Genomic DNA, 22,592 nt, shown 5'->3' on the forward strand with positions numbered 1-22,592 from the left:
CTTAGAACTAATTAAACCTAACTAATCTAAGGACATCACACACATCCATACCCGAGGCAGGATTCGACCTGCGACCGTAGCGGTCGCGCGGTTCCAGACTGAAGCGCCTAGAACCACATGGCCACTGCAGCCGGCATTACCCCTGAGTACCGTTAAACATTAGTTAGTGCAGCCCCCCCCCCCCCCCCTCCCCCACATTATCATAAACTTTAGCACCTAACTAAACAGTAGAATGAAAAAATACTTTTCTTGAAACACTTTTATTTTTAAAAGTTGAAAGGTGAATATTCAGTTTGTTTGTGTGTGCGTGTGTGTGTGTGGGGGGGGGGGGGGGGGGGGGGGGGAGGTGTTAGAATGAATGACTCACAACTCCTTCTCAGATAAGAAAGCTAACAATCCACACAGAGGGTAGACACTTGTTACAAAACATACTTCCCCTATATTACTCATCTTCATTGTGACACTTGCTTGACCTAGACACTGCAACCCCATCTGAAATCAAACAAGTTAACATGCGTACACTATACTTACTGTTCATAAATCACTTGATTGCTGCACTCCTTACTTCTGAATTGGCAGAAACTGGAAAACTTCAGGCTGTTAATGCTTTGTGTCTGACCACAGTCACTAACAGCAATAGCAATAATACAGTATACAGCACTATAGTATACCCTTATGTAGTTACTGCTGTGTCATGCTGTCAATTAATTCATTTATCTTTTTCAAAGCGAGTACTGAAGCAATTGCTGGACCAGTCATGTACTAACTACAACTTGAAAAAGACATTTTCTTGAGGTATTTAGCATTTGTTATTTATTGCTTCACTTTTATCACCAGTGATGTACGGGACAAAGCACATTTGTGTGTAGTGGGTGGACTGTGTGAGGAACCTATAACCTCCATTGTGTAACTAATTGAGAAAAAGTAATTTTTGTTAATAATCATCAATATCAGAGTCTCATAAAACTGTGAAAACATTACTGATCTTTTGAAAATAATTTAGTTTCGTGACTGAAACGGAATCAAATAATTTAGTTTTTACACCACAGAAAATTTCGTTTTACCTCTCAGGGGCTAATTACCCTCAGGTTGGGAACCACTGCACTACAGCCGTTTATATGTAGAAGCAACAGTAAATGGTTCATCTGACCATAAAAGTCAAAATTCAACAATAAAACATACAAAGCAGTTTGGTTCACATCATAAACACAACCAAAGATTAGTATCATGTTTAAAGATAAATTACATGAGAAGATTGGAAAAGGATTTAAGATGTGAATAACATCAACTCCTTTAAATAAAAAATACAGAGTCTTGTTTTCTACAAATATAAAGAAAAATAAAATAAAACAGAAGCAAGGACATGGAACTGAAGTAACCTGTTCCAGGAGAAGTCTCTACTGTCTAATTAAAAGGACCATTTGCAACCAGGAGTTAAATCCATTGGCATCCTACAGTGTGTTATAAAAAAAAAGTTGAACCCATGTACTGCATGCTGACAAACAACACATTCACAATATAAAGTGAAAAAAAAAAATTGCTGGTACTTTATTAAACCAGAAACAAAAGTGTAGCGTATAAAATTCCTGAAAATGACCTATCTCAAGTTGTACTGAGCTGCACTTGGGAAGTCAATACTTTGCAAAATGGTTGTCTATTCAAATACAACTGTCATCACATGAAAAAAATTACCTCTGGAATAGCATGATAAAAGTACTGCCTGAAATTAAAGTATCAAACAACACCCTGAATATAGGCAGCAGCTTGCAGCTCAGTACAGCTTGGTACCCAGCCATTGCAGAGATGAAATAGTTGAGACGTGATGAAAACATTGCCTGATTTGGTTACAGATTGAATACTACTGATATCAACATGGTAGCATGACTACATAAGGATGAGGCCATCAACTACATGGTAATCAGTTGCCAACTGACAATAACAAGTAGTACTTCAGCAAAATCTTGTGGAAATTCAGATGTTTGACATACTGGAACCTTGAGAGGATTTTACCAAAGAACAAAATTTACTTTGATGTAAAACAGTGGAAATTAATACTTTAATCACAATCAATTTTGGCATCATACGATCATCTACAAAATGTAGCAAACTTTATGATTCATTCAGATTTGCCGGCCGGTGTGGCCGTGCAGTTCTAAGCGCGTCAGTTTGGAACCGCGTGACCGCTACGGTCGCAGGTTCGAATCCTGCCTCGGGCATGGATGTGTGTGATGTCCTTAGGTTAGTTAGGTTTAAGTAGTTCTAAGTTCTAGGGGACTGATGACCTCAGTAAGTTAAGTCCCATAGTGCTCAGAGCCATTTGAACCATTTGAACCATTCAGATTTGCAGTTCAGTTTTGTGACTAGAAATGTCTTAAATTTAATAACAGCAGCTGCTGGTCTTCACACATGCAAGCAAATTGTCACAGTGGCCCCTTATTAAAGGGCCCACACAATGGACACGCAAGATGGGTTGCCGACCTCCTTGCGGGAGCGCGGAAAGAAACATCGCCAGCGGATATAAACAAACAGACTTTCCAAATAAACACAAAACTACTTCACCAGACAACATGTGACAGTGTTCCACCAATCGGAACTCATATGACTCATGTAGCACTCTGCCGACCCTGCCTTATAAGCATGCCCGGACAGTTAGAACAGCAGTGTTTACCTACTGCTAGGAACATATCCGGCCAGTACTTACGCTGGCCCTAGCATTGTATACAATCACCTTAGCTTTGTAGTAGCATGTTGTATTGTGTAATCAGTAAAGTAGATTTTGGTCAGTATTTTTTTCCATTGTATTGTTTCCTCATCTGGTTTGCCACCACAAGAGTTGTGGGGTTTTCTTCTTGTTCTTGCATTTAAAACTTAGTTGTATGCCAAGAAGGTGTTTTTTTTCCCTTTAATTATAATAAAGTGTGTTCATATTGACAGTTAGTTCTTTCCTGCTGACCACAGACACTACAGTTATTGCAACGAGGATGGGATTTTCATTTTCGAACCAAATGGCCTACTTGGAGGAAATTCTTCAGTCCTTAGCGGATACTCTACAGCAGATTCAGGCTGCGCTCATGCATTCTAACTCGCCAGTGTTGCAAGAGGTAGCTCATAGAGTTGGTTCCATCGCAGGTGGTAAATTGAACACTCTGCACATGGCTCCACCAACATTTCCAGCTTTCGGTAGGTCTGTCGAACCATGGTCAAATTATTTTGAATGGCTGGAACAACATTTACTAGCATGTGGAATCCACAATGAAAATCAAAGTCGGGCTTTTTTTTTTTTTTTTTTTTTTTTTTTTTTTTTTTTTTTTTTTTTTTTTTTTTTTTTTAAGCAACAGTCAGTCCATAGGTGTATCGTTTAATTCAACAACTGAATCTGGAGCAGTCCCCTTGCAATCTCTCATTTGCTCATATTAAGGGCTGCCTTTTTGAGTACTTTGGTGCAGAAATACTGCACTTCCGCCCGTCAGACTTTCTTTTCTTGTCGTAAGCCACCTGGTCAGACTTATCGGGAATGGATTACGACGCTCCAGGGTTTCTCCCATGATTGTAAATTCTGGTGCACCAACATCGCCTGCAAGCAGTCTTATGCCTCTTTGTTCATTTGTGATACGGTGGTGTTTCACGCAACAGACGAGGGTCTTCAGGCTGATATTCTGAAGTTACAGGACCCATCCCTCAACACCTGTCTGCCGATCATTCATGCTTTTGAACAGTTTCACTGGCTACAACCACCGCATCTTGATCCAGCTGCTTTCGCAGCTCGCCAGTTGCCTAGCACTGAGTGGGAGTCTCATCGCTCCATTGGTCCATCTTGTGACAGGAAGTCTTTCACGCGGCTTCCATCCTGTCCAGACTGTTTCTGGACTCACCAAGAGTCGGAGTGACCCCACCCGCGAGCAAGATGAACAGCTTGCAGCCGAGCAGGCCATAACACCGTGGTGTGTCAGGTTTTGCAGAAACATTGCATAGATGCCATGCTTCCTATAGATGCACAGGCTCGTCATGAATCGACAACTCAGGACCTGGAAGCCTCGCATTCCATTGACAGCCAAGTATTCTCCATCATTCCCCAGTCGGGTGCCTATTTTCTCCTTACCTTGGAGGTGGCGCATATTCCAGTGGTCTTCCAAATTGAAACAACATCATCCGTTTCTATTGTGGATGGTGCCACATACCAATGCTCGGGCTCGCCAGCTTTATTGCCGTGCACTCACACCTTATGCAGTCTCAGTAATCACTCTATATCAGTCGACAGCATTTTTTCCACACTAGTCTCTTATAACAGTCATTCCTTCACTGCTCAGTTTTTGGTGGTCGGATCCCCCGGAGCTCTAACCTTCTGGGTGTGGACATTTTTGGTCACCTGGGTTTATCAGTGCATGGTGCAGTACAAGCAGTGCTGATTCCCTCATCGGATACTCTCCTCACCCCACTGCTCAGCAAATACGAAACATTGTTCTCATCCTCCACATCAGGGGTGAAGGGTTTCACCAAGCACATTCAGCTTCTTCCCTATGCTGTTCCTAGTTTGTTTTTTTTAAGGCCTACTCGGTCCCCTTTGCTCTCTGAGACAGGCTCCAGGTCGAACTTTGCTGCTTACAAGACAAAGGCATCATTTCTTATGTTACGCATGGTCTCTGGGCAATGCTTATCGTGATACTCGAGAAGCCAAATGGTGCTTTACACATCTGTGGCGATTTTAAGGTCATGGTCAATTCTCAGTCTGTCATCAATGCATATCCTGTCCCATCAGTAGATGACATACTCACACGTTTTGTGGGCTCGTTCGTTTTCATCAAAATTGATTTGTGCAATGCTTATTTGCAGGTGCTGTTGGACGAGGAATCATAGCAGATCCTAGTCATCAATGCCCCGTGTTGCCTGTTCTGTACAACTGCCTCCCGTTTGGCACTGCCAGCACCCCTGCCATTTTCCAACATTATTTGGAATGCCTCACAAGCCAGGTGCCCGGTGCGGCCAATTATCTGGACAATGTCATCATCAGTGGCTTGTCCGCGGTGGACCTCGCAGACAAGATGGATCAGCTGTTTTAGATTTTTTCCGAGTCTTGCCTGCGTTGCCAGAAGGAAAAGTGTGACTTTTTTGCGTGAGAGGTCAGTTATCTCGGGTTCACAATTGATGCCCCCGGCCTCCATGCCTCTAAGGAGTATGTCGAGGTGATTCAAAACCTGCCTCCTTCCACCAACATGAAGCAACTGTAATCTGTCCTCAGTCAAATCAGCTATTATCAGCATTTATACCCCATGCTGCTGAGATTTCGATGGCCTTGATCAGGTTATTGCGCAAGGGTGCTCGTCAGGTTTGAGACAATGCGTGTGAGCAGGCTTTCACATGTGTCACATCAACTCCCTCCCACCCTCCTTGTCTGGCCGCTTGTGATCCTTCCCTGCCCCTCATCGCCACCACCGATGCCTCGGACTATGACCTGGGTGCAGTCCCCTCGCATGTGGTCGACAGCGTTGAGAGGCCAGTGGTTTTCGCATCCAAAAAATTGACCGCGCTCAAACCAAATACAGTCAAATAGAAAATGAAGCTTTGGCGCTGGTTTTTGCCCTGATGAAATTCTACAGTTTCATGTATGGTCGTCATTTCACTCTGCAGACTGACCACAAACCTTTCGTTTCTTTGTTTCACCTGAGTGTTGCAGTGCCCACCTGTACAGTGTGCTGCCTCCAGCATTGGGAGCTCTTCCTGGCAAGACTCTGATATTGTTTATCACACCTCTGACGCCATGCAAACACCAATCTTCTGTCCCGGCTGCTTGTCGGGGTGGGCCATGAGTTTGATGCCTCCCCTGTCATTTGTTTCCATCTGGAACCGGACTTGGACACAGCTCGTGACGCACTTCCACTGGATGCCGATGCAGTCCGGCGGGCCACCACTCGGGATCAGACACTGCAAGCTCTCTGCCACTAAATCGCTACGGGTTGGCCAACTAGCCGTCATAACGTCTGCAATGCATATTGATTTCAATGTTCCCTGGGTGGTCATACTGCATGCGTTGCATCCCCGTGTCCTCAACCTCCTCCACGCTGGCCATTGGGGCATTGTCCTTACCAAACAGCTGGCCTTTCGACACACTCATTGGCGCAGTTTGGATAAAGACATTGCCTCCCTTGTGTCCACATGCACCCTGTGCCAAACACATCAGGCAGCACCCCTGCACCAGTATTTTTCGTGGCCAGACGCAGCCACTCCATGGGAACATCTCCATTTGGATTTCGCAGGGCCGTTTAATCATTCCCAGTGGCTCATACTGATTGACTCTGGCTCAGGATACCCTTATGTCTCCCACATGATGAACACCACTTCTGCTGAGACTACCAAAATTCTCCAGTGCCTTTTTGCCGTCAAGTGTCTCCCCAAACGACTTTTACGGACAATGGTCCACAATTTTCTTCAGCTGAGTTTAAGCAATTCTGTACTGACAATGGAATTTCCCTAGTCCAGACCTCCCCTTTTAACCCTGCGACAAATGGCTAGACAGAACATTTTGTACGGATGTTCAAGACCCAGCTCAATAAGCTGCTGAGCCGTTACCCGCTGCAGGAAGCTGTGCTTCTTTTTTTGGCTACATATCGTGCCACCCCCCCATGCCAGTGAAAGTCCAGCGGAGATACTTCACAGTCAACCATTCCACTCTCCCTTATATGTCCTGGTTCCCGAGGCTTCTCACTCTCCCACCCCCACACCAGCGCACTCCTTTCACATCGGGCAGGAGGTCTAGGTGTGGATCTTCTCTCAACCAAGAGCACACTGGGCACCTGTGGTCATCACCAAGCTCTGTGGCTGGGCAATGACATCTCTCCAGTGGGCCAACGGTTCTGCCACCCGACGGCACCTCAATCAGCTCCGCCCCTGTCTTGTGGACCATGATGCCCCGGGGGAGCTGCCAGTGCCTATCACCAACCACCCTGCGGCTGAACCGCTGCTTCTGCCTCTGCCTCATCTACTGTCTCCGCCGCCAGCTGTCCTTGCTGCGTCGCCGCCTCCTGCCTCTGCCGGCCACGAATCCATGGATGTCGACCAGGACACCCCTACTTCTCTGGATATTTGTGGTGCTGTGCATTTTTTTTTTCCCCAGGGGGAGAAATATTGTAGCAGCCCCTTATTTAGAGGGCCCGCACAACCAACAAGATGGGTTGCCAACCTCCTTGCTGGAGCGCGGACAGAAACATCGCCAGTGGATATAAACAAACAGACTTTCCAAATAAACACAAAACTACTTCACCAGACAACATGTGACACTATTCCACCAATCACACTATTCCACCAATCAGAACTCATATGACTCATGTAGCACTCTGCTGACCCAGCTTTATAAGCATGCTCGGACAGTCAGAATGGCAGTGTTTATGTACCACTATGAACAGTTCCAGCCAGTACTTACGCCAGCCCTAGCATTGTATACACTTGCCATAGCATTGTAGTAGCACGTTGTATTGTGTAATTAGTAGAGTGGATTTTGGTCAGTATTTTCTTCCATTGTCTTGTTTCCTTATACGGTTTGCCACCACGAGAGCTGTGGGGTTTTCTTATTGTCCTTGCATTTAAAACTTAGTTGTATGCCAAGAAGGCATTTTTTTTTTCTTCTCTTTAATTATAATAAAGTGTCTTCAAATTGACTGTTAGTTCTTTCCTCCCAACCACGAGACACTACATAAATGCTTCTATTGTTCGTTAACTATCTCCACAATTCATAGTTCTCATTTAGATATTATTCAGAAATACAAGTATCTCAGTAATCCCATCCTTCAATACTAGAAGCTGTCACAAATGTTTCTTATTGTGGCTATAGGTTGTCAGCATATGCCATCTCTATCACTTTGTGCAGTACATGATTTGTTCCCAAAGCACTACGTTATTTCAAGAAACTGAATTCCTCTTAGTATGAAATGAAGGAAAAGGATTGTAGGGGACCTCAGCCAGAATAAAGTGCTACCAATTGCTCTCAGCCATCTATACATAAACAAATCCAGTTTTCAAATCTACAACTATAATTTAAACACTAATAATATCTTCTAAGTGCCAACATCAAAAAGAGTCTTGTACATACTATTACTTTGGATTAAGCTGCTCTCCTTTGTAGTTATGACTGCACTTACAAGGGTGTTTCAAATGGAAACCTAAAATATGCAATAATATTCCTAATAGTTGTGCTACTGATTTGGCAGTTAGCAGGAGTTGAGTTTTGAGATATGATCAAGAGTTGACAGCATGTTGTTGAATCACAGAAAAGATGGCAACAGCATTGTTGACTTGCACCAAGTTGGAGCAGCAATCGTTGATATATTTTTTGAGTAGTGAAGTTATTAAAAATCTGCGGAAATGCATCACAGGATAAGAGCATGGTAAGGTGATTTGTGTCTTCCTGCAACAAGTGATGCAGAAGTTTAAAACAAGCTAAATTTCTGTGGAAGGCACTCAAAGTCTGGGCCAGAAATGCCATGTAGCAATAAATGAAAACACTGTTGCAGTGAAAGAGCTGTTGCAAGTCTTTTGTTGCAATAAGATTATCTCATAAGAGCCCATTAAGCCATAGCAACAACGCAGGCCATGAAGTTTGAATGCTTTGAATGCCTACTTCAGTCATTAGACCTTGCCCTCAGTAACTTTCAAGTGCTCGGATGGCTCAGAGATCACTAGGAGGAGCATTTCAGAAGCAATGAACAGGAGTAAATGGCAGTGCGTACGCAATCAAAAGAATTCTTCTCATGATGCATCCACGTACATCTGAAGTAGTAATACGCAACATGGAGAACAACATTAAAAATTATGTATTTGTAATTTTTCTGTATTAGTCCTACCTCACCTCATTTGTGCAATAATAAATAATTAAAGTTTTCATCTGGATCACCTTTGTGCAATCTGACCTTAATTCTTGCTTATCACTTCAGTTCCAATTCAATGTGACAGGAATTGCAACCATGACATTTGAGTACACTGGGGAATAGTGCCTGGCTGTAAGCAACGGAGACAAACAACAAACACTGAATCTCAGCTTCCAGAACTAGCTGGCCTATATTTGAAGGTTAGAGGGAAATAATGCAAGAGTCTATGCAGGCTGCAATATGAAGGACTTGCAATTGAGGATAATAAGTCAAGATAAACACTAAACATGCTAGAAAAATTACCCATAAATGCTTCATGATACCCTCTACAATAAGAGAGTTATTCATAATAACATACTTGTTCTGTTCCTCCTTGCCGACAAACTGAATATTGTTGTGGTGATAGTCTTTGTGCCCATTCTTTATCTGTGAGAGATTTAGCATCATTTTTGGAAGCAGTCTGACCTATGAACAAAACAGAAATTATGTTATAATCTTATATTGTGAGCTTCACACTATCTTATTTGCCAACATAAAAGAAGACCAAGTCAAGCATCTGAAACTTCCTGGGAGATTAAAACTGTGTGACAGACTGGAACTTGAATCTTGGACTTCTGCCTTTTGCAGGAACTGCTCAATGCCAGAACTATTCAAGCATGACTCATGACCCACCCTCACAGCTTTAGTTCTGGCAGTACATCTAACTTCCAAACTTCGCCGAAGTTTTCCTACATACCTTGCAGGACTAGCACCCCTAGAAGAAAGGGTACTGAATAGACATGGCTTAGCCACAACTTTGGGCATTGTTTCCACAATGAAACTCCAGGCAGATTAAAACTGTGTGCCACACCAGGACAAACCTGGGAATTTTGCCTTTCATGGGCATGTGCTCTACGGACTGAGCTACCTAGGTATGATTCACAGGCTGCCCTCAAAGCTTTACTTCTGCCAGTATCTCCTACCTTCCAAATTCCACAGAAGTTCTCTCACATACCTCGCCGAACTAGCACCCCTGGAAGAAGGGATATTGTGGAGACATAGCTTAGCCATAGGCTGAGGGATTATTTCCAAAATGAATTTTCACTCTGCAGTGGAGTGTGTGCTGATTTGAAGCTTTGTGGCAGATTAAAACTGTGTCCTGGATCAGGACTAAAACCTGAGGCCTTAGCCTATTGTGGGCAAATGCTCTACCAACTTAGATGTCAAAGCAAGACTCACACCTGTCCCTCACAGTTTTACTTCAACATAAGTACAAGTTTATTACATTGCACTGCAAAAAAGGTTTGTGATCACTAAAAAAGTTGATGACTGAACTTTAACATTTTCACCTAAGGATGGCTTATGATTTTCTTTTCACAGTGTGAAAAATTTTAATTTATTGTAAATTTCCAAAGCAATGTTCTGAGGAGTTTGGATATAGAGTTTTAATCTGTGAAATTATACTTGTTCCTAGTATTATACACACGTTGAAAATGGTTTCCTATACATAATTCTGGATTGTTATGTATAAACAGTCTGCAAGCAAATACAGGGTGTTTCAGAAATGACCGGTATATTTGAGGAGGAGGAGGATATTAGTGTTTAACGTCCCGTCGACAACGAGGTCATTAGAGACGGAGCGCAAGCTCGGGTGAGGGAAGGATGGGGAAGGAAATCGGCCGTGCCCTTTCAAAGGAACCATCCCGGTATTTGCCTGAAGCGATTTAGGGAAATCACGGAAAACCTAAATCAGGATGGCCGGAGACGGGATTGAACCGTCGTCCTCCCGAATGCGAGTCCAGTGTGCTAACCACTGCGCCACCTCGCTCGGTGGTATATTTGAAACGGCAATAAAAACTAAACGAGCAGCGATCGAAATACACCGTTTGTTGCAATATGCTTGGGACAACAGTACATTTTCAGGCGGACAAACTTTCGAAATTACAGTAGTTACAATTTTCAACAACAGATGGCGCTGCAAGTGATGTGAAAGATATAGAAGACAACGCAGTCTGTGGGTGCGCCATTCTGTACTTCGTCTTTCTGCTGTAAGCGTGTGCTGTTCACAACGTACAAGTCTGCTGTAGACAACACGGTTTATTCCTTAGAACAGAGGATTTTTCTGATGTTGGAATTCCACCACCTAGAACACAGTGTTGTTGCAACAAGACGAAGTTTTCAATGGAGGTTTAATGTAAACAAAGGACCGAAAAGCGATACAATAAAGGATCTGTTTGAAAAATTTCAACGGACTGGGAACGTGACGGGTGAACGTGCTGGAAAGGTAGGGCGACCGCGTACGGCAACCACAGAGGGCAACGCGCAGCTAGTGCAGCAGGTGATCCAACAGCGGCCTCGGGTTTCCGTTCGCCGTGTTGCAGCTGCAGTCCAAATGACGCCAACGTCCACGTATCGTCTCATGTGCCAGAGTTTACACCTCTATCCATACAAAATTCAAACGCGGCAACCCCTCAGCGCCGCTACCATTGCTGCACGAGAGACATTCGCTAACGATATAGTGCACAGGATTGATGATGGCGATATGCATGTGGGCAGCATTTGGTTTACTGACGAAGCTTATTTTTACCTGGATGGCTTCGTCAATAAACAGAACTGGCGCATATGGGGAACCGAAAAGCCCCATGTTGCAGTCCCATCGTCCCTGCATCCTCAAAAAGTACTGGTCTGGGCCGCCATTTCTTCCAAAGGAATCATTGGCCCATTTTTCAGATCCGAAACGATTACTGCATCACACTATCTGGACATTCTTCGTGAATTTGTGGCGGTACAAATTGCCTTAGACGACACTGCGAACACCTCGTGGTTTATGCAAGATGGTGCCCGGCTACATCGCACGGCCGACGTCTTTAATTTCCTGAATGAATATTTCGATGATCGTGTGATTGCTTTGGGCTATCTGAAACATACAGGAGGCGGCGTGGATTGGCCTCCCTATTCGCCAGACATGAACCCCTGTGACTTCTTTCTGTGGGGACACTTGAAAGACCAGGTGTACCGCCAGAATCCAGAAACAATTGAACAGCTGAAGCAGTACATCTCATCTGCATGTGAAGCCATTCCGCCAGACACGTTGTCAAAGGTTTCGGGTAATTTCATTCAGAGACTACGCCATATTATTGCTACGCACGGTGGATATGTGGAAAATATCGTACTATAGAGTTTCCCAGACCGCAGCGCCATCTGTTGTTGAAAATTGTAACTACTGTAATTTCGAAAGTTTGTCTGCCTGAAAATGTACTGTTGTCCCAAGCATATTGCAACAAACGGTGTATTTCTATCGCTGCTCGTTTAGTTTTTATTGCCGTTTCAAATATACCGGTCATTTTTGAAACACCCTGTATATACAGAATAGTTAAAATATTTAGTTCCTTAAAGAGGTCAGCATGAATCCCCATGTTTAATATTACACACATTTATAGTAATAGTTTTTTGTAGTAATAATATCCTACTTGCATTTGTCCAAAAGCTTACTCAGTACCTTACAACAGATTCAAAGTAGCTCTGATAAACAATTTTTCTAGTTATAGTGCGCATCCAGATGTTCTGCTGAGTTCTTGTTTCCATTTTATGCACAATATTTTGAAGAGCAAGCTGTCTTCTTCAGGTGCTCCATGTCTTGCTGTTAGCAGATTGGTTTGAGTCTAGGCAGCGACTATGTGTAACTGCAAAGCTCACAACATCTGAAGTGGAGAGCTGGGTTGGTCATCAAAAAATTGTGCACAAAGTGGAAACAACAGTTTGGTAGAACACCTGGAAGCACTCCATTAACCAATTGCACTGAGAAAACATGAGATATCACAATTTTTCTACTGTACAATATTAGCTGTGTAAGACTGTACTATCATTGTGAATGCAGGACTGTTTAAATTATTTGCCAAGAAGCTAATGCTAGAAGAGCACAATAAATTATTTTCTAGAAATATCCCCATGAATTTCATAAATTTGCTTCCCTAAGTTCCTGACTTGTATGGGTAATTTGAAATTTATTTGATTTTGATTGTTTACTTTTAAACTGTATTAGTTCCGTCTTTGTATTGTTTAATTTTAATCCATTTATATCAAACCAGTGTTCTAAGCTGTTTAGGGTGTCAGTGATTCCTTGGGATTTTGTTCTTTGTCTCACTTTCAGTGAATACAGATGTGTTGTCTGCACATAAAACTGAGTGGGATATTACGTTTAGAGGTAATAAAACAGGATTAGGCCTAAAATGAAACATTATGGGACTGCCTGGGAAACAATTTTCCAATCTAAGGAATAACTTCCTGTATCTGAAGCTACAACTACCCTATACTTTCTATTAGATATGGTTTGAACCACCACAAAGCACTACCATTTATTCCATTTCTTTCTAATTTGTGGAGCCATAGATAGCCTTCATAAGGTCATAAAAAATTCCTGTAATTTTTTGAAACTTGTCCTAAGATAAGCAAATTTTCTCAACAAAGTTGTTGATGGCGCATATGTATGCTTGCCTTTCTGGAAGTCAAGCTGATTTAATTTGATGATAAATTTTGCTATGAAATTTTGTATCTGTGTTGCAACAATGGTTTCAGATACTTCTGAGAAGATTGGGTGTTCTTTTAATACTTATTGGCTAATAGTTTCATATCTTCCTTTGAGCCTTTCTCAAATAATGGTTTAACTACTCTGTACCTTAAAGCACCTGGAAAGTATATTTCTTCAAATGAGTCATTAATTATTACAGACAGGGGTCCTGACATTATATTAGAAACGGTTTCCATTACCCAGGCGAGTACTTCCTCCCATCCAGTCAGATCTTCATTTTTTAAGGATAATACTAATTTTTCTAGATCATTAGCAGTAATTCTTTCAAATCTAGTAGGAACTTCCCTGTTATTCTGATTGAAAACCAAAGATTGGACATTATCTAGATTACCATTTAACATCAACATCAGATTTTGATGCATTTACAAAAAATTCATTCAAATATTCTGATCACTTTACAATGGCTTTGTCAACTAACTTAATTTTTGGAGATTAGTGAACTGCTGGTTATGACACCAAGTTCAAATTTTATTACTGTATGGTTCAAAATGATTTTTTGTGCCATTTTTCTGTCAACTTTACCAGCCAACTAAATATGGTTTATACTATTTTACATAGTTTATAAAATCTATTTTTTGTTTTTCAGTTCATTGTGTAACTGTCTTCTTCTCACACTCGTCACTTTCATACCAGCAGTTATCCATTTTAATTTGCTTGTATTTTTCAATCACAGACTGAAGGGCAGAATTTTTTTTTTTTTTTTTTGTGTTAAAAACAAGCAAAAAGCTTTCAAGAAACCTGTCATAATTTTTAGAACTTGTAATACAATGACCCACTCATCTGTTTACTTCTTTAAGTCTACAATAGAGCAAGTTTAAATTTTCCTTATAGAAATATCACTTGAAGCATACTTTCCTAACATCTTGTTCATTTATTTTTGGTAGCTCTAAAAACAATACAGTATTATCAAAAAAGCCTACAGCAATGCAGAATTTTTTCATACCATCAAATGTATAATTTGTCCAAATGTTACCTTCGCAGGTCACTCTTTCTTGAATTCTGTGAAATTTCAAATGAACCACATGGTTCCAGAGCCCTTAAAGTCTCAAACATCTATGATGTGTACATGCGCACTGAAACAATGAATGAAAATTTGTACCAAGGCCAGGATTCAAATGCAGGTCTGCTGCTCACTAGGCAAATGCCCTAACCACTTTGTCACTCTAGCTCACATTCCTCCTCAATCCAAATTCCCATCTATGCCTCAGTCCATCTGGTACTCCCCAGACTCAAACAGCATGGCAGAGGCTCTGCAGCTATATTGGCACAGCACCTCAGCATTGAAAGAAATGGGGGATCCTGCCTGAAACCCAGGCATGGGTACCTAAATGAAATGAAACTGTATGATTCCAGAGCCCTTTAGAGCCCTTTTCAAGACTCAAACATCTGTGATGTATGTATGCAGAATGAAGCAACTGGAGTATTATTATTATTATTATTATTATTATTATTTTATATATAATTTGCCTGTTGAAGTATATTTTGCACTTCTATGGTGCAACTAAGGACATTCTATATCTTTAGTCTGTGTAATATACTGCTCAAGAGTTCATGTTACAGGTTTACCTTGTTAATGTGGGTGCAATAAATGTGTTAGTTCTAATCTGTACTGCTCGAAAATTATTCTGAAAACAGTCATAATTATGTTGCCCCATCTCTAATGATGATGTGCCAGAGGCGAGACTGAAGTATGTGATAGAAGATGGGTACAAAGGGCAGGTTTTACAGTGGAAGCAGTTGCAGGGGTAACAACCTAGAGGTATAGGTAGTGTTCTGGGATTATAATAAAGTATGACAAGAATGATATGGCAGCCATTGTAGGTGACAGCAGACAGTAAATACTGTTGGGGGGGGGGGGGGGGCAGACATTGGTGAGAATATCACTCATTTCAAGACTTGAATTGAAAAAATTGTAGCCATGACACATAATGTTTTGAGGCATTCTACAACTGAGTGGTATTGGGTAATGAGGGAGGTAGTTTTGAATGTTCTGCTAGTGGAAGCTATAGTGGTTGGAGCGTCAGAGGAGTAGACTGTGTGGGAGATTAACTGATCTACTACAAAAGCAGCTCCAACCTATACACAGAGCCTTCTATGCAATACAGATGATACAAACAATTTCCTGCAGCATCCCAAATCCACTCGCCTTTGTCTTTCACCTTACATTACAACCTCCCAGTTCTTGACCACCGCCTCTCCCAATTCCCATCTGAATGGCTCTTCAAAACCTTGATCATTGACACAGAAGCCAACTTTATCCCTAGTCATAATTTTCCCATCTTTGAGGGCCAGACCTACAAAGAAACTACTTGAATGGCTATAGAACCAGGATGGACTCAATCTATGCCATCAACTTCTTCATGGATGAAGTGGAAGAAGCATTACTCAACTTCCAGAAGTTGTGTCTCCTAGCTATGGTCACTGGCTTGGTATAGATTCATTGGGTTCTTTCTGAGATGATTTCACAGTGATGAAGAACTCCTCCATTTCCTGCAATAGTTTAATTATTTTAACAATTTTTTTCAACTGAAATTAACTTAATCCTACTCCTGATCCAAACCTACTTTCCTGGATGTTGATCTCTATGTCATCAAGGCTCACATCCAAACTTCATGTCATATTAACCAATGAGCAACAAGATCTCCCCTTCAATAGCTGACATCCCTTCCACTTCAAATGCTTCCTTCTCTACAGACTTAAGTATTCAAGGTAAATGTTTATGTTCTAATACCAAGTCCCACATAATTTTTAACACTCTGACTTCGTCCACAACATACTCACTTGGGCACTCTTCAGCTACGTTCCTCCCATCGTCTTAGATCCCGCTTCCAAACTGTCATAATCAGTTCCCTAGTCACCAATGTTTTAGTAATACCTTCTGTAAGTTGCCAAATTATAAAGATATCAGGATTGCAAACCCTTTGTAATCATTTGTTAGTTCATTTTAAATGCAATTTCCTTTTCTCTTGGAATGTTCTGCACTTTTATATATGTTATCATATTGCTATAGTGGTTCATGGTGTGGGTTCCTGTTGTCATGTCCTAGTTCATGAACCACGGGCAACATATGAGTGGCCAAGTAAGTGGTCCTGACAGTCAGGATACCAGTTACTTTGGAATAAGGCTGGGCATCTCAGACATATTCTGAGTCGTGGTCACCTTTGTGCTCAGACGGCAAAGACTACCAAATCCACCGGTTAGTCTCTCAACCATTAGGGGTTAAATTCAATGGGACCTGGGGCAAGTAAGGCTAGCAACCTGCTTCCCTGGTACTTTAAATATGATGCTGGCAACAATCAGAGCAAAATGCCTCGGACCTTTGGAGGTGACGGAGTCCCACCTCTAACTGATAATCCAGGGACTCCTAAGATACGACTCGCAAATGAATGGTAATGAGATTGGGAGCTGTTAATATCAATGGGGGCTACTCTGGGACGAAGGTAGAGCTGGCAGAGGCTGCAAGTAAGACAGGGTTGGATGTTTTAGCTGTTAGTGACATTCAGGTAAGGGGTGAGAAAGAAAAGGAAGTGGGAGAATACATGGTCTACCTGACAAGAGTCAAAGCAGGAATAGCACAATGGAGTGTAGGGCTTTACATCAAGAAAGAAATGGAACCCAGTATAGTTGCAATAAGGTATGTAAACGAACAACTGATGTGGAGAGATTTGACAGTGTCTAGCAAGAAAATTAGGATTGTGTCAGTATATTCCCATTGTGAAGGGACAGATCAAGATGAGATGGACAGTTTTTATGACGCACTCAGTGATGTAGTTGTTAGAGTAAAGGACAAGGACAGTGTTCTGCTCATGGGTGATTTTAATGCCAGGATTGGAAATTGAACAGAAGGGCGTGAAAAGGTTGTGGGTAAATTCAGAGAGGATATGGAGGCCAATAGGAACGGGAAACAACTCCTGGATTTCTGTGCCAGTATGGGCTTAGTAATCACAAACTCCTTTTTTAAACATAAGAACATTCACTGGTATACTTGGGAAGGCAGGGGAACCAGATCTGTCACTGACTATATAATAACAGATCAGGAACTCATGAAGGCTGTGAGGGACAAACATGTATTCAGGGGATTCTTTGATGACACTGATCACTATTTAATCTGCAGTGAAATTGGTATTGTGAGGCTGAAAGTGCAGGAGGTCAGGTCCATATGCAGGAGAATAAGAGTGGAGAAATTTCAGAATAAGGAAATCAGGCACACGTACATAACAATGATCTCAGAAAGGTACCAGTTAGTTGAATGCAGTCAAATACAGTCATTGGAAAAGGAATGGACAAGATACAGGGACACAGTACAAGATTGGCTGGTTGGTTTCTGGGATTAAAGGGACCAGACTGCTACGGTCATCGGTCCCTTTTTCGAAAAATCTAAAATCACCCACAGAGAATAAAAAATGAACAACAGAAAAGACGGCAGATGACACAGGACAACAAAAACTCAGAGATCAGACAAAACAAATTAAAACCACACAGAGTGTGAAGGTGGGTGGCTGACCATAGAGATAAAAAGGAAAAGCCAACCACCGAGAACACATTAAAAACTCAGTCTAAAATTGTAGGCCAAAGGCCAGAATCAAAACAAAAAGGACATAACAAACACTCAGATTAAATGATAAAAAACCCCTGCCCGAATAAAATGCAAAACTAAGTCCACCATGGCAGAGTCATCTGTTAAAATGGCAGGGAGTATGTCAGGCAGTGCGAACGTCTGCCTGAGCACAGCTAAAAGTGGCCACTCCAACAAAATGTGGACCACCGTCAAAACGGAGCCGCAGCGACATAAAGGTGGGTCCTCACATCGCAATAGGTGGCTGTGTGTCAACCATGTGTGCCCAATGCACAGCTGGCAGAGGACAACAGACACCCTGCGAGAGACCTGCAAGGAGGAGCGCCATACACCAGTAAACTCCTTGATGGCCCAAAGTTTGTTTCGTGAAGGCAGGGCGCGCCATTCAGTGTCCCAAAGTTCGAAAATTTTGTGGCGTTAGATAGCTCGCAAATCAGTCTCCGGGAAGCCAATGTCCAGAGATGGTTTACTGGTGGCCTCTTTCGCCAGGCGGTCAACATTTTCATTGCCAGGTATGCCAACATGGCCAGGGGTCCAAATAAAGACCACAGATCGGCCACAACAGGCAAGAGTATGCAGGCACTCCTGGACAGCCATCACCAGACGAGAGTGAGGGAAACACTAGTCAATAGCTTGTAAACTGCTCAGGGAGTCGCTGCAGATAACGAAGGACTCACCTGAGCAGGAGCGGATATACTCTAGGACACGAAAGATGGCGCCCAGCTCAGCAGTGAAAACGCTGCAGCCAGCCGGCAAGGATCGTTGTTGGGAATGGTCCCCTAGAGTTAGAGCATAACCGACCAGACCAACAACCATCGAACCGTCAATGTATATAACACCAGAGCCCTGATACGTAGCTAGGATGGAATAAAAGCGGTGGCGGAAGGCCTCCGGAGGGACCGAGTCCTTCAGGCCCTGAGCCAATCTGAGCCGAAGGCAAGGGCGAGGAACACACCACGAGGGTGTACGCAAAAGGGCCTGGAAAGGAAGTGGAACAGGGAAAACCCCAAGCTCGGAAAGAAGCTCTTTGACGCGGACCGCTATCGTACAACCCGATCGGGGCCGACGTTCTGGCAGATGGGCGACCGAGTGCGGGAACAGAAGACGATAATTTGGATGCCCGGGCAAGTTAAAAACATGGGCAGCATAAGTGGCCAGAAAATGTTGGCGCCATACCTGCAGTGGAGGGACACCTGCCTCCACAAGTATGCTGGCCACAGGACTGGTCCGGAAAGCACCAGTGACAAGGCGTATCCCGCTGTGAAGGATTGGGTCCAGCACCCGCAATGTCGAAGGGGATGCTGAACCATAAGCCAGGCTCCCATAATCCAGACAAGACTGGATTAACACCTGGTAGAGCCGTAAGAGAGTAGATTGGTCGGCACTCCAGCTGGTGTGGCTCAAACATTGTAGAGCATTTAGATGCCGCCAACACATCTGATTAAGCTGCCGAATATGAGGCAGCCAAATCAACCAGGCATCAAAAACCACACCCAAAAACCTATGTGACTCCACCACAGCAAGAAGTTCGCAGTCAAGATAAAGCTGCAGCTCCGGGTGAACAGTGCGTCGCCGGCAGAAATGCATAACGCATGTCTTGGTAGCCGAAAACTGGAAGCCATGCGATACAGCCCAAGACTGCGCCTTGTGGATAGCGCCCTGCAGCTGACATTCAGCAGCTGCAATGCCAATAGAGCTATAGTAAAGGCAGAAGTCATCAGCATACAAGGACGCTGAGACAGACATTCCCACCGCCGCAGCAAGCCCTTTAATTGCTATTAAAAACAGGCAGACACTTAAAACAGATCCCTGTGGCACTCTGTTCTCCTGAATTCAGGAGGAACTATGAGAGGCCGCGACTTGCACGCGGAAGGGTTGATGCGACAGAAAATTTCGGATGAAAATCGGCAGTGGACCCCAAAGACTCCATCCATGAAGCGTAGAAAGGATGTGATGACGCCATGTCGTATCGTACGCCTTCCGCATGTCGAAAAAGACAGCGACCAGGTGCTGACGGCGGGCAAAGGCAGTACGGATGGCTGACTCCAGGCTCACCAGATTGTCGGCGGTGGAGCGGCCTTTACGGAACCCACCCTGAGACAGAGCCAGAAGGCCCCAAGACTCCAGTACCCAATTCAACTGCCGGCTCACCATCCATTCAAGCAGCTTGCAAAGAACGTTGGTGAGGCTAATGGGGCGGTAGCTGTCCACCTCCAAAGGGTTCTTGCCAGGTTTCAAAACGGGGATAACAATGCTTTCCCGCCATTGCGACGGAAACTCACCCTCGACCCAGAGACAGTTGTAAAGGTCTTGGAGCCGTTGCTGGCAGTCCACTGAAAGGTGTTTCAGCATCTGACAGTGGATGCAATCTGGCCCAGGAGTGGTATCAGGGCAAGCGGCGAGGCACTGTGAAATTCCCACTCACTGAATGGAACATTGTAGGATTCAGGATGGTGGGTGCGAAATGAAATGCTCCGACGTTCCTTCTGCTCTGTAATGGAGCGGAAGGCCAGTGGGTAATTCGCAGAAGCGGAACTCAGAGCAAAATGCTCTGCCAAGCGGTTTGCAATTACGTCGGAATCAGTAGATACAGCTCCATTCAGTGCGGGATGCTGACAGGGGTCCTATAGCCATAGAGGCGCCGAATCTTGGCCCAGACCTGCGATGGAGTGGCATGGAGGCCAATGGTGGACACATACCGCTCCCAGCACTTCTGACTGCATTGGCGGATAAGGCGGCAGGCTTGCACACGCAGGCGTTTGAAGGCAATGAGGTGTTCTATGGAGGGATGTCACTTGTGATGCTCGAGCACCCGCCGGCGATCTTTAATCGCTTCAGCAATCTCAGGCGACCACCAAGGCACAGTCCTCCGCCGAGGGGACCCAGAAGAACGGGGAATGGCAGATTCTACGGCAGTAACGATGCTGGTGGTGAGTGAGTGAACCACCGTATCAATGGCTTCATGAGAAACAGGGTCAATAGCGGCAGTGGAGGAAAACAAGTCCCAGTCAGCCTTATTCATAGCCCATCTACAAGGGCACCCAGAAGAGTGAAGCTGTGGGAGTGGCAGAAAGATCGGAGAGTGGTCACTACCACACAGGTTGTGATGCACACTCCAATGGACAGTAGGTAAGAGGCTAGGGCTGCAGATCGAAAGGTCAATGGCAGAGTACTGCCATGCGCCACACTGAAGTGTGTGAAGGCACCATCATTGAAAATCGAAAGATTGAGCTGTCCCAATAAATGCTCAACGGTGGCGCCTCGACCTGTGGCCACTGACCCACCCCACAGAGGGTTATGAGCATTGAAGTCGCCCAGTAACAAGAAAGGTGGCAGCAATTGGGCTACCAGCACAGCCAGGACATGCTGCGCGACATCACCATCCGGTGGAAGGTAAAGACTGCAGACGGTAACAGCCTGTGGCGTCCACACCCGAACAGTGACAGCCTCTAAAGGTGTTTGTAGAGGGACAGACTAGCTGTGAAGAGAGTGAAGGACATAGATGCAGACGCCACCAGACACCCTTTCATAAGCTGCCCGGTTCTTATAATAACCCCGATAGCCACGGAGGGCGGGGGTTCGCATTGCTGGAAACCAAGTTTCCTGAAGAGCAATGCAGAAGAAAGAGTGAAGGCTGATAAGTTGTCGGAGCTCAGCAAGGTGCTGGAAGAAACCACTGCAGTTCCACTGGAGGATGATATTGTCCATGGCTGAGAAAGGCTTGAACGGACTGGGAAGGCAGATTACGCCACTGGGTCACCTGCTGCCTCTGATTGAGCACCTGTGCTATTGCTATCCATGGTGTCTGAGGGACCAGCGAGACCGAGGTCCTCAGCGGACGCCAGAATCTCCATCTCATCCTCAGACGCAGAGTTGGAAGGTTGCGGTGGGACACGTGCCACCGCAATGTCAGGATGCTTGGGAGCCTTTTTCTTTGACTGCTTTGCACACTATGCCTTTGGTGGGTCTGGCTGGGAGGGCCTCACTGGGTCAGTCTCAGGGATGGATGATGACCGTGAGGCCCTACGACCAGCGACCGGTGGTTGCTTCAGAAATTTGTGGGTGTCCACTTTGGCACTGGGCAAAGCCGGGGATGGGAGGGCCCCAAGGGACCCCTTCCTGGTGAGAGTAGCCAAAGAAGTCTCACGCTTCTCTGGCTGGGCAGGGGGAACTAGTGTCCCCGATGGTGGGGGTGGTGTTGCTCCTGAAGGAGATGGAGCAGGAGCAACAGGGAGTGAAGTTCCCCACACAACCAAGGGGCCCGGTGAATTCTGACATAGCTGAGAGGCACCTGTACATGATGACACGGGAGAGGATTGGACCAGTGTTGCAACAGCGGCATAAGTTGATGGCATTGGCACAGGATGTAGCCACTCATATTTCCGCCTAGCCTCAGAGTAGGTCAGGCGGTCCAGGGTCTTATATTCCATTATCTTCCTCTCTTTCTGGAATACCCTACGGTCCGGCAAGCAGGAGGAATGGTGTTCTCCGCAGTTAACACAGATAGGAGGTGGAGCAAATGGAGTATTGGGATGCGAAGAACGTCCACAATCTCGACACGTGATGCTGGAAGTACAGAGGGATGACATGTGCC

General features: G+C 44.3%; 1 protein-coding gene across 1 annotated transcript in view; it reads right to left on the reverse strand.

Moving 5' to 3' along the window:
- LOC124796941 (peptide methionine sulfoxide reductase MsrB-like) overlaps window positions 1–22,592 on the reverse strand; it is an 87,193-nt gene that overhangs the window by 32,642 nt on the left and 31,959 nt on the right. The window contains exon 2 of the mRNA XM_047260744.1: window positions 9,214–9,320. Coding sequence (XP_047116700.1) covers window positions 9,214–9,320 — 107 coding nt within the window. The remainder of the gene's footprint in view (window positions 1–9,213; window positions 9,321–22,592) is intronic.

The sequence above is a fragment of the Schistocerca piceifrons genome, chromosome 1 (assembly GCF_021461385.2).
Source record: "Schistocerca piceifrons isolate TAMUIC-IGC-003096 chromosome 1, iqSchPice1.1, whole genome shotgun sequence".
NCBI classification, from domain to species: Eukaryota; Metazoa; Arthropoda; class Insecta; order Orthoptera; family Acrididae; genus Schistocerca; species Schistocerca piceifrons.